The sequence below is a fragment of the Trachemys scripta genome, chromosome 18 (genome assembly GCF_013100865.1).
Source record: "Trachemys scripta elegans isolate TJP31775 chromosome 18, CAS_Tse_1.0, whole genome shotgun sequence".
In the NCBI taxonomy this organism is placed as follows: domain Eukaryota; kingdom Metazoa; phylum Chordata; order Testudines; family Emydidae; genus Trachemys; species Trachemys scripta.
In genome coordinates, this window is record NC_048315.1 from 10,486,411 (window position 1) to 10,499,890 (window position 13,480).

Here is a 13,480-nt window from a genome sequence, read left to right on the forward strand (position 1 = left end):
AAAGAACAGGAGTACTTGTGGCACCTTAGAGACTAACAAATTTATTAGAGCATAAGCTTTCGTGGACTACAGCCCACTTCTTCGGATGCATATAGAGTGGAATAAATATTGAGGGGAGATATATATACACACATACAGAGAGCAAGTGTTTCCAGGATTTGAGGCTTTAAGAAACACAACAAACATCACGAGATTCATAACAACATCGAGAGCCAATGAGATTTTCATGCTGACTGCGAAAGCTGAGAAACAATTGTTTCATGAGGTTGATGGATTTCCATTCCATACGGCTAAATGCAGTGCCTTGCATAATGACAGGTTTCAGAGTAGCAGCCGTGTTAGTCTGTATCCGCAAAAAGAAGAACAGGAGTACTTGTGGCACCTTAGAGACTAACAAGGTGCCACAAGTACTCCTGTTCTTCTTTTTGCGGATACAGACTAACACGGCTGCTACTCTGAAACCTGTCATTATGCAAGGCACTGCATTTAGCCGTATGGAATGGAAATCCATCAACCTCATGAAACAATTGTTTCTCAGCTTTCGCAGTCAGCATGAAAATCTCATTGGCTCTCGATGTTGTTATGAATCTCGTGATGTTTGTTGTGTTTCTTAAAGCCTCAAATCCTGGAAACACTTGCTCTCTGTATGTGTGTATATATATCTCCCCTCAATATTTATTCCACTCTATATGCATCCGAAGAAGTGGGCTGTAGTCCACGAAAGCTTATGCTCTAATAAATTTGTTAGTCTCTAAGGTGCCACAAGTACTCCTGTTCTTTTTGAAGGAAAAAAAGAGCATGATGTTTTCTAGCCCTTTTAGTTGCACAGATAATCTTGAAAATGTGACTCAAGGGCACCCTTAAAGGCTCAGAAGGCCAATAAAAAGTATCCCAAATGTATTATTTAAAAAAAATAATTATGATTTTTAAGCCAATCTCATCGATTTGGGGGCCTGATTCATGATTTTTAAATGTTTGGGGTTGGCAATATTGAGCTCTTGACTCCTCTGTTTCTCCTTAATGGTGATGGGAGACGCTAAAGGCTTGATCCAAAGCCTGTTGAAGCCAATGGGAAACTCTCCCACTGACTTCAGTGTGCTTTGCCCCAGCTAATCTAGTCCCCATTGCACTGTACTGTATCCTCACGGCACTGCATCGGAATTCTTTACAGATTTTAGAGAAAGGAAGCCCTTATCCCTTGATCATTCTGCCCCAGTTTGGAGGATACTGGATTGAAGATCCGGAAAATCTCAGCACGCCCACCTCGTCGGATAGCAGCATCTCTGAAGAGGAAGAGGAAAACCTTAGCCCTAGCACGTATGGGTATAAATTAGAATGCAAAGGTGAAGCCAGGGCATACAGAAAACACTTTCTAGGGAAGGTCAGTGGTCAATATGCATCTACATTTCTCAGTCTGTTGTAAGCTATCTGTTTAGTGTGGCACTCTGTCCCCCTCTAATGGTGGCTAGGCAAATTAGAGATTGATGAGCCTGCTTTAGCGTTAGCTAAGAGAGGAAGGCCTTTTAGCTCACGCAATAGAGCACGGGTAGGCAACCTATGGTACGCGTGCCAAAGGCGGCATGCAAGCTGATTTTCAGTGTCGCTCACACTACCCGGGTCCTGGCCACCGGTCCGGGGGGCTCTGCATTTTAATTTAATTTTAAATGAAGCTTCTTCAACATTTTAAAACCCTTATTTTCTTTATATACAGCAATAGTTTAGTTATATATTATAGACTTATAGAAAGAGACCTCCTAAAAATGTTAAAATATATTACTGGCACGCACAACCTTAAATTAGAGTGAATAAATGCAGACTCGGCACCACACTTCTGAAAGGTTGCCGACCCCTGCAATAGAGGCTCACACCTTAAGATCTAGAGATCCTAGATGTGATCCTGGATGCTGCTGACCTGCCTGGAGGTATCAGTGTTACGTGTATAACCAACAAATTTTCTTCAAGGAGGAAAAGTCGAAAAATGTTGATTTATTTTCATCAACATTTTAAATGACAATGAACCCCCTTGCACAATTTTTGGGGGAAAACCTCATTTCATTTTTCAGCCATCTCTAGTAACTAGTGTTTATCTAGATGTAGCCATTTGGGTGAGGACATGAAAGGGCACTTCCCCTGACAACATGGCTGCAGGACTCTGGCAGTTTCACTGCTGAACTCCCTCCCCTTTCACCTTTGTTCAGCTATCTCTGTCATTTTGCCATTGGGCTGATTTCTCTGTTAAGAGCTGACAGTGCACTCACTGCTGTATGAGATATATAAATGAAGATAGCCCCTCTTCTGAAAAGTTTATCTAGCAGAGTCAGGCAGAGAGAAGATAGGATGGACCTCTGACCCTTCCATTGATTGGCTCAGAGTCTGAGTTCTCAGGCATGCTGAAGGTAGGACAAGAAGTAATTGACTTAATCTGCAACCAGGGAGATTTAGATTAGACATTAGGAACCTTCTAACTATAAGGATAATTAAATACTGGAATAGGCTTCAAGGGAGGTTGTGGAATCCCCATCATGGAGGTTTTGAAGAACAGAATAGACAAACACCAGTCTGGGATGGCCTAGGTATACTTGGTCCTGCCTCAGTTCAGGGGGATGGATTAGATGACCTCTTGAGGTCCCTTCCAACCCTATATTTCTATAATTCTATGCTGTTGTCTCATCCTGAGGGAAAAATCCTTATTTACCTTTGCCAATCAAAATATTGTAGTCCACTTTGTCCCTATGAACAAACGAAAGACAGAGTAATAAAGTCTACAGGCTGAAAAATAAATAAGCCCCCTCAGGTTCCCAAAGGACGGAGACATGGAGCATTTGTGAGTGAGGTGTTGGAGAATTTCTTAAGACAGTAATGAGTCATCCTCAATTTTCTCTTGACACGGGGACCAGTGTATAAGAAACATTCTAGGTAGCCGGGATGCAGGTTGTTGTCAGTAGATAAGGCTGCCTTATCACACCACATTAACACATCTCTTCTATTTTTAGGATCATTTAAATTTTTATTGTACAGCCAGCAGCCTAGGAAATCTGATTCTTTCTATTAAGTGTGAAGAGGCAGATGGTACTGAATATTTACGGATTATACTCAGGTATGAAACTTCCTCCCTTCTCCCCCCAAAGTTAAACAAATAATCACTATTTAAATATCCTTTATCTGTTTTTTTCACCCTAATGGATGTAGATGAACTTGCTACTCATAGATTTAACATGTTACACATGGGTATATGAAAGGGGTTGGGGTATTATTTTACTTTCTCTGGATTTGGAATACCATATCTTGAGATTGTTCTGGGAATAAACATTAGACTTTGATCTATAGCCAAGCCCAGTGAAACTGAACATAAAAATCTCTGTAAGGATATTGGATAATATCAATCATATTTAGCACCATCTGTTCTGTAAACTGATGAGACCCAGTGTCTGAATTATCTTCTTCGTCCCTCACCAAAATATGAATATTTTAACACAACAAAGCTGCAGAGGCAATAAAAGAAATTAAGGCAATCGTTACTAGCCATACCCTGGAAATGCAGCAGGGTATCGTTTCCAAACATCTGGAAGAGATTCCTGCTGTGGTTTCACTGAACATTACCAGTCACAATTAGTATGCATGGAAGCTCTGGAGGCATATCTATTATCGTAACTTATTTCATGCTCTCTGTTCTTCTCTTTTCCTTTCTTAGGTCCAAACTGAAAACATTACATGAAAGAATCCCCCTGGCAGGACTCAGCAAGTTTCCTAGTATCCCACAGATTGCAAAGGTAAACTGTCTATATTGCCTGGAGAGAACTGATTTACGAGACATGGACACTCTAGGTGCACCATGGAAAGCTTTGCAAATGCAAATACTGTGCTGCTATAACAATTGTCTTGGGTGCAGGAGGTGGAGTTCTCAGACAGTCAACGTAGAGAATAGTATCCAGATTTTAGGGCTCTATTCCTGCTTCTGTTGCTTATTTGCTGTGTGACTTTGGGCAAGTCACTTACCTGCTTTTTGTCTCAATTTCCACGTCTGTAAAATGGGGATAATATAATGTGTGCATCTCAGGAATGGTGAGTCATAGTAATGTTAAGGATTGTAAAGACCTTGGAAACCTTTGGTGGAATAGTGGTATTGGAGTGGATGGTGGCGTTGATTATTTTTACTACTATATGTTACATGTGAGCATAGCCATGATATGCTGCTGCCAGAGAAGAGAGAAGGAATTAGGAGAGAGGGGGGATGTAAATAGTCTGCAAAGCCATAAAGAAAATGAAGGTTTCTGCTATTATTTTGTGTGTTGGCCTGACAGAACAAGGGGCAGCAAATACACATGTTCTCGCTCTCTCAGTCGTAAACAAAATGCTGTTCTAGTTTGCCTGCACTATGGTATCCTTATCCTTTTCTGCAGGGAGCCAAGTATTGTGATAATGCAGCTTTATTTTGACTCCTACTTCAGCAAGGGAAAAACTTTGCTAAGCAGTTTATTTGGCAAATTTTGCCCTTTATTCTGTTCTCACATTATCTGAGAACAGACTGTGATTTTTACCAACTTGTTTGTATGCTTTGTGTGAACAAATTTCAGGCTTGCAAACTGCTTGCTGCCAGCAGTCAATCTTCATGAATTTAATATTTGAACTGTGTGATTGGTTGCCTTTCTGATGTGATATTTTTTCTGTTTCCTGATTGGATGACTTAATCTCTACAAACAACTGCAAATAACAAATTTTGCTTTGCCACTGGCCCATGATAATGTCCATGAACAAATGTCTGCCTGCATGCACCTTTGTGAAATGAGAAGAGAGCTGTAAAGGTGGTTTGGAGCAAAAGGCTATATATGTGCCACTTAAATGTCAATGAATCATTATTCACTTAGGTCTGTTTTGTGCAAACCCTTTAATGTGAGAAGTCAACTCCTATGAATAGACTTCACCTGTAAAATCCTGTGACGACCATGCCATCACTGATTGGATTAGAATGAGAGGCGGAGTTGCGAAGACAATGCATGCAATTTAGAGCCGAATTTGGCTCATTATATTAAGTTAGCAGCCTTGACTTTGCGTATATCTTCCCTCGGTGGCAATTCCACATACATAAGGAGAGTGGAATGCTGGGGGTGAGATCTGCTGTGCAGACTGGAGAGGGCAATTCTGCCTATACACTGGAGGAATCGAGTTCTCGCAGGGCATTGTATTTATTCCGCCCCCACTGAGAGATAAAAAGAAGCCAAGTGCTTTTATAAACACTGTCCTCCCGTCTCATGCTGATTTTGTTTTTCTTTGTGGCAGGCTTTCTGTGACGATGCCTCTGGACTGAAATTTAACCCAGTCCTGTACCCCAAGGTGAGGATAAAGACCATAAAATACTCTGGCTCAGGAATGCTATATCTGAAGGGGCTGGTTTTCAAAACTGCTTGTGTCGTTGTGTGCCTAATTTGTGGATTCATTTACATATGCAAAATAAGTATATGCTACCATGATTGGCTAGTTGGCTGCATAGCTAATAGCAGTAAAGTGAGGAGGTAACATTTTTGGGGGTGGGACCCGTGAGACACGCAGGCAAGCATATTTTTATTAACTACTGATGGAGTAAGGGGAGAGTCAGGAATTCTAGTAAGTCACTGAACTTTGTTTCCTCACCTCAGTCACTGGACCTGGGGTAAGGTCATAAAAGTTTAATGCCCCTGTCACGTGAGTGGGGTCTGTATTCACTGATACCAATAGGTACTTTTCTATGAAGGCTGTCGTTTAGTAGCTGTGTCTCCTTAAGGACGTTTCTGCCTGAACCATGTGCAGATGCAGTTCCTAATATACTATTTTTTTAATTAGATGAGTCAGGATGTGAATTTGGAAATCCTCAAAATAGGTAGAATGCAGAAGCAAGTCGAGCCCAGGCACCGTATGCCAATTGATTAGTTTAACTTAAAATAATATTAACCCTTCTTCAAGATGAAGGGCATGACAGCCTCTTTAGGGGTTACATTCCCACCTCTGTGCTGGATGTAGAACAGAAAGGAGGCTCTTAGCTACTTGCATGCAAACCAAAAAGATGTTTAATGGCAAACAGCAGCTACTATCTTGGGGGGAAAACACATTTTCTAATTTCTATGCTCCTGTTGAGTTAGTGTGTCAAAGTCTCATTTGTAGAGGGTATGTAATTTTTGGTATGACTCTGGCATGAATGTCTATACACACACAAAAAGAAGCTTACAGAGTTTGTCATTGTGACATGCAATGATTATTGCCATGCATATATCTAGCTAATAGATATCCTAGAATATCAGGGTTGGAAGGGACCTCAGGAGGTCATCTAGTCCAACCTCCTGCTCAAAGCAGGACTAATGTGCAGATCCCTAAATGGCCCCCTTAAGGCTTGAACTCACAGCCCTGGGCTTAGTAGGCTAATGCTCAAACCACTGAGCTATTAGATCTGTGACTACATGAACCTGGCATGGTTTGGGGTTTCAGTAGAAGCTCCAGATTCAGATCACATCCCTTGAAAAGTTCACTAAGGCAATGTCTATACCTCAATATAAGCCTGAGTTAGTAGAACTCGAGTTAGCAGATCCTGGGTTTGTTAACCTAGGGCTTAAGCATCTACACTCATTTGTAACCTCAGGTTAGGAATTGTTGAACCCTGGGTCCCAACCTGGGCTCCAGCATCTACACTGCATTATGAGGACCCGAGTACAACCACCCATATTCCAGACTTCCTAATGCTTTCACAAAATGTGGCCACTCTAGCCCTTTGTTTGTGGTGCAATGTGGGAAAACTTGACTGTCCGCCAAACTTGACTGTCCAGAGGACAAAGAAAGTCAGCCTGTGGGATTGTGGAATACTTCTGGAAGACTTGCAGAGTGTGGGTCTGCGTCTACATTGCAAAACAATAGGACTTGAACCCTGGGTCCTAGCTTGACTCAGGCTTGGACCCTCCACCCTCGTGGGATCTTGTATTCAAGCTCTGGGTTAGTGCGATTTGTGTGTAGATAGAAGGGGGGATTAGTCTTGAGCCTGAGTTTGAACCCTGGGCTCACATTGCTGTGTGGACATACCCTAAAGATTTTACAAAGCTTTTGTGCTAATCTGGAGCCAGATTGGAGCAAACCTAGGACCAGTTCATGGTGTTGTATCCAAGTCATATGGAACTAGTGGGTTTCACGTGGTATCAATGGAAAACTTGGTGAGTCTCACTTTGAGATTTTCTGGGTCTGTTTGAAACCAAAACTTAAAGCTAAGCTCTGGATCTGAGAGCCCACGTGGGTTAAAACTATAGAAAATGTTTATTTGAACTGCTTTAAAGCAAAACCCCTTGAGAGTTGCACCTTTCTAATGATGATGAAGCAGCCCTATAGATTTGCACCTCTCTAGTGATGACATTGATTTAGGGTTAAATTCTGGCATTTAATGGTTAGAATGAGGTTGCCCACAAAAAATGACAGTGACAATATACACTTAGAGAGTCATCAAATTCTTGTCACAAGCTTCAAGTCAGATTTATGCCTGTGCACGAGGGGAGGTGTGACCCCTAAAACTACTTAACCGCTATCAAAATGCATAAGCAGGTAGTTTGTTCTATTTTGGGGTGGAATATCTTATTTGGGTGGTTCATGCAGAGCTGTCACCATAACGTGTGAGCCAGGAGATAGTTCTGAGTTCACACCCACTTTTGCCCAAAAGAATTCTCTGTGCTTCTGAGAGCTTTCTCAACACTCTATAATTCTTCAATTCATACTTTTCCCACAGTCATGATTGCAGGACACTTGAAGAAGCATGACGGTTATATTTAAGAGTGTGTTTTAATGACATAGCCTATTTTTGATCTCATTTTAAAAAAAAGAGAATAAAACAAGACAAAACAAAACAAGCCATAGTTGCTGGGAACTGTGCCTCTCCTGTAACAATGAATCTCCCCTCGGTAGGAGACAGAATTGAAGGCATGATGTATTTGCAAGCCCCATGCAGGGGAGAAAAAAAGATGTTGCTCCTTTTACAGCCATTATTAGTTAGAACATTCATGAAACAAACTGAAGTGGCTCATGCTGTGATTCTCCAGTGACCATGAAATGTCTCTCCTGCCCCGTGTAGAACAACAATGGCAGTCATTCAACATGACTGAGATTTTAAAAGGAGTCCAAGGGAGTTAGGCACTAAACTCCCATCTGATTTGGATGCTTAACTCTCTTGGGTCTTTGGAAAATCTCAGCCTCTAGGCAGGAGCTCCACATTAATGCCATTTTTAAAAGCAGCAATGAAGTGTGAGTAGGAAGATACGTATGTAACCTCACTTGTGTCCTTGGCAGAGTATGAACTGGAGACCATTAATGCTGAAAGCTTCAGTCTCTATTGATTAACCTAAAGGGGTAATTCTAGTAGCAGATAGCTGAAGTAGGCTCTTCTCCTTTTATGTGGACCAACCATTAGAGGGGGACAAAGAAACACACTGTATTATTGTGGGGGTACATGGATGGGGCTAACAGGCAGATAAATGTGTGGCTGCCCCGTGTCCAGGTTTTGAATATTTGAGCTGGTTTAGTTGGTGTAAAATATGAATAAATGGCCTGTACCATCTAGGTTTGGGCCAGCCTAGCTCCATGGAGCTGTGACAATTTATACCTGCTGAGGAGATGTGGGGCGGAACAAAATGTGCTCGTTGAAAGAGATCTAGCAACTGGATTCCATTTGTTTGTTTCCCTGTCACTACTCATGCAATTGTGCTACCATAGAAACCTCTTAGTGGGTAGTTAAAGCATAGTCTTCATTTTTGAAGTATCTTGTATAGATTCATAGATTCTAGGACTGGAAGGTCATCGAGTCCAGTACCCTGCCCTCATGGCAGGACCAAATACTGTCTAGATCATCCCTGATAGACATTTATCTATGTTGGAGACAGAGTATGTTAGAAGGCATTTTCACCACCTTTTGGTGTAAACCAAGGTCAAAATTATCTTATTCTTGCTTTGTTATTATTTGGAAGTTGAGAATGTCCATTGCACTGTTTACTAAGAAGAATGTCTTTGACGAGTACTCTCCTATTAATGCAAACCTTTAAAAAATGAAGGTGCACCATATGCTGCCACTCAGGAGGAACCTCTAATTCACCCACTGGTAGAGCGCCAAAATCTCCCATCCAAACAACTCCAAACTTTTGGGAAGTTCAAATCCAGATTCATTGGAAGGCTGTGGGAGCTGTGGGTTCTCAGCACCTTCCATGATCAGACCTTATGGGCCAAATCTTCTGCTGATGTAAGTAGTGTATTGAAGTTCAGGTGGATTTACTCCAGCCTGAGGACAAATGTGAAGCTGGTCACTAAAAACTTGAGGCTGCTGTTGAAAATTTGGGCCCTTACATTCTATGGAGGTATCAGTTCAGTTTTTCCCACTATTCTGTAAATGCCCCTGTATTTTCATCTTGGCATTGGTTCCCACTGCTCCATGCTTTCAGAGTTCTCAATATTTTTGGCCCTGCCTTTATCTTCATGTTCTCCCGGCCCCCTTCCTGCTTCCTGTGACTTACCTGCGCTGTGTTTGGTGCATCCAACCACCATCTTTGCCTTTTTTTTCAGCCAGGCCCATCTCCATGCCTTTTTCTACACTGCCCCAGGTGCCTGGAATATCCACTCCTCTCTCATAAACCAAACTCCTTCAATTTCCACTTCCAAGAAATAAAGGAAAAGAGAGCCCCTGTTTGATGATGTCCACTCTACATGCGTCCCATCCATTCTTGTTTGTAGTGTATGTCTTCTCTGGTGCCTCTAGACTGGCAGCCATTTGGGGCAGTGACCTCTAGAGCTGGGTGGAATATTTTTGGCCAAAACATGCAGATTCTGGGTGACCGAAACATTTCACAAATGTGTGTCAAATTCACTGGATTATTTCCATCAACCACTGCCCACGCAAATTCTGAGAATATAGAAATGTTTTGGTTTGCTGTTTTCGAAATGAAATGTTTTGATTTTTCCATTTGCAATGACTTTATGCTTTCAAATTTTACTTCAGTTTTGTTTAAAAAAAAAAAATTAAAATGTGAAGACGAAGCAATTCATTTTGTTCCAGGTTGAACAAAACATTTGATCAGTACCAAAACCAAATGGTTTGCCAAAAAATTGAATAAAAAAATTGTTTTGGTTTTATCCAAAACATTTGGGTTTTTAAAATGTTTTTGGTTCAGCCAGTCAATCAAAAAATTAATTATTTGCGTAGCTCTAATGACCTCTAATCTACTTGGCCCTGAGTCTCCACGGTACTGAGCCACGAACAAGTGACCAATAAGAATTTAGAGCTGTGTTAGACATGGAAGACTTATTTATCCTGCCTACAGGACTTTACCATTCCAGTCTAAATTGTGCTTCTCCTTAATGCCATTTTTTATCTATGCAATGTTTTAGACTGCGGTTTTACAAATTACTGAATTAAATCATTCAAATTATGTTTTATTCCAGGCATCCCAGATGATAGTGTCTTATGATGAGCATGAGGTTAATAACACATTTAAATTTGGTGTGATTTATCAAAAGTTTAAACAGGTAAGTAACCCCATTGTATTGTCATTAAGCATATTCTAGAAAATAGCTAGGGGGTGGGATTTTTAAATGCTGTGCACCCAAAACTCCAGCTGAAGTCAATGGGGGCTGACCGTGCTCAGCACCTCTAAATGTTTGTAATTATGTTGTTGTGTTTTCATTCTAATAATATGTTTCTTATTACTTGCACATTTCCCTTGCTCGTTAATAAATGATATGATTCAAAAATAAATGAATATATAAATCAACCCCCAAGCTAAATTAATGTGAAAATGCATTTTAGTGGCCATGTTTTTTTTAATCAGATGTTTGTTTGGACAGCCAAACAGTTATATTTTCATTGGAAGTCTTAGACTATGGAGATATGTGTTCACTGAAAATGCTTTCATTAACCTAGGAGTTTAGCATGTGCAATACAGACAGAGATTAATCTTATAATTTAGCAGATATTATTCTGACAGGCATTTGAATTATATTTCCATATTTCATCATATTGTGTGTTGAATAACTAATGCAAAGACCATAATTAAAGTCCCTTTGTTATGAAATATACCAAAGGGGAGATGATTAAGACGCCAATGTTCCAATGAAGTATTAATTTGGATTTAATATTAGCCATACTTTCTCTTCCTTTTATTTGATTCTAAAGTTTCTTGCAGAGACTTTTAATAAGAATATCTTGGCTTTTAGGCTTATTGTGAACCTATCTGTTGTAAATATTATTTATTATTTGGATTGTGGTAAATAGCATCTAGGAGACCAAATTATGGATCAGGGCTGCAATCTACTAGTCACTCTACAGACAAGTAACAAAGAAGTAAGGCTGAGATCCTCAAATGTATGTAGGTACCTAACTCCCATAGATTTTAATGGGAGTTAAGCACCTTAGCCTTTGAGGATCTGGCCTTACTTCCTGCACCAGGGCAGGGTTGCCCAGAGGATTCAGGGGGCCTGGGGTTTTCGGCGGCGGGGGTCCTTCCACTCCAGGTCTTTGGGGCATTTCGGCGGCGGGTTCCAGAGCGAGTGAAGGACCTGCTGCCGAATTGCCGCCAAAGACCCAGAGCGGAAGGAGCCCCCGCCGCCGAATTGCTGCAGAAGAAACTCCGGGTCTTCGGCAGCGGGTCCTTCAAATGCTCCGGGTGTGTTCGGCGGCACTGAAGGACCTGCTGCCGAAGACCCGGCAAAAACTCTCATGGGGCCCCTATAAACTCTCGTGGGGGCACCTGAAGGGCCCGGGGCCTGGGGCAAATTGCCCCACTTGCTCCCCCCTCCCCCTGGGCGGCCCTGCACCAGGGAACATATGCTTGAAGTGTCAGAGAGGATGTGACTGGTGGACAAACAGACAAATGGGAAAGAGGGAGCGTGAGGTAACAAAAAGGAAGAGATTAGCAGAAAAAGTAAACACTTGTCTTGCTGCTTGCCTAACTAATTCCAGAAGTGCATGATTTGAAGGCATCACAGCACAGGTAGGTTTTGAGGAGGGTGATACGGTAGCTTTTGGAATTGTGTTTTCCTAAAATCCCCCTGCAGTTTCAACTGAACACGGTGGACTTCTCACTTCCCAACCTGTGCAGCATTAATACTGCAGTGTGATAAAAAACAACTGTCATGGCTCCCTGCAAGGGGGATTGCATTTCAGTGTTGGGAAAAGTGATTCCTGCACTTGCGGGATCCTTCAAGATGAAGGGTGGCATTTTAATTTTTTTTTTTAAATTTAAATGGAGATATCCTGTCTCCTAGAACTGGAAGGGACCTTGAAAGGTCATCGAGTCCAGCCCCCTGCCTTCACTAGCAGGACCAAGTACTGATTTTGCCCCAGATCCCTAAGTGGCCCCCTCAAGGATTAAATCACAACCCTGGGTTTAGCAGGCCAATGCTCAAACCACTGAGCTATCCCTCCCCCCAAATGTATAAATGTTAGATTGCCGATTAGAAGCTTCAGCCAAACTTCAGCGGACTTCACCCCCCCGTGTCAGATGTTTCGAATCATACCATGGTCTGTTCCTCTGCCTGGTACTTCTGTACTACATGACTCCAGCCCAGTGGCTTTCAGCATGCTGTGGAAGTAGAGCATGTGTAGGTAAGAGCAGCATAGTTGATTCAGGTTGATTGCTGAATTCAGGCAAGCCTGCTTTTTTGGGGTTCTTTTAGAAAGCAGAAGATAAATCAGTGTCCATAGACTTCCATCAGCACTGACTGCTTCAGCCAACATGATGTGCGGACAAACTCATTTTTCTGAGTGCCACATATAGAAGGAGAGAAACAATCAAAGGAAAGTGACTTTTCCATTGTTTCCTGACTTGTGCATTCACTTACCTGTCTGTTATTGCCATGTGGCTAGTTTTTATTTAAGAGGTTTATTTTCTGAGAGAGAACTTTTTCAAAAAACTGTTTGGAACTGGGAGATTGGTCAGAGCCGATCCTTTTGTACAAACAGGTTTGGTTTTGATGAATTGAGTTTTTCTGATGAAAAACATGTTGTGTTGGAAATTTCCCAACTAGCTCTAGTTCTGAGGAAAAATACGCAAAGAAATAAAGGCCAAAAAGTGCTCTCGTAAGTAAGCTATCCCCTTATTCCATCTACCCCCAACCAACCCAGTTCTCAGAGTCCCATGCATTCATTTCTTTCATTGTCCTTCTTAAGAGTAATTTATTCCAGCTCCCGAACGCTGATACCTGTGGTAGCTTCTCTGCTCAGAGAGAGTATGAATTCTTTCCATACTGCGTCCAGTAGGCCCAGCCTACGCACCCCACCACAGTATGCTCATTTAAGTTACTTTGCTAGGTGGAGGTTGTGCAACCTGAGTCTGATTCTGATCTGGGTTTACACCAGAGTTACTCCACTGACTTCAGCGGAGTTATGCCTGATTTTAGGTTGATGAAAGTAATATCAGAATCAGGCCCATCCTGAGTAACAAAAGCCTGACATTTGGGAGTGCTGATGTCTCAACCCTTATTACACCAGCCATCT

At 41.7% G+C, this 13,480-nt stretch overlaps 1 protein-coding gene across 2 annotated transcripts in view; it reads left to right on the forward strand.

The window, feature by feature from the left end:
* RAP1GAP2 (RAP1 GTPase activating protein 2) overlaps window positions 1–13,480 on the forward strand; it is a 224,923-nt gene that overhangs the window by 184,033 nt on the left and 27,410 nt on the right. For both annotated transcript variants that reach the window (XM_034752610.1, XM_034752611.1), the window contains 5 exons: window positions 1,172–1,381; window positions 2,994–3,097; window positions 3,692–3,770; window positions 5,278–5,331; window positions 10,429–10,512. In XM_034752610.1, coding sequence (XP_034608501.1) covers window positions 1,172–1,381; window positions 2,994–3,097; window positions 3,692–3,770; window positions 5,278–5,331; window positions 10,429–10,512 — 531 coding nt within the window. The remainder of the gene's footprint in view (window positions 1–1,171; window positions 1,382–2,993; window positions 3,098–3,691; window positions 3,771–5,277; window positions 5,332–10,428; window positions 10,513–13,480) is intronic.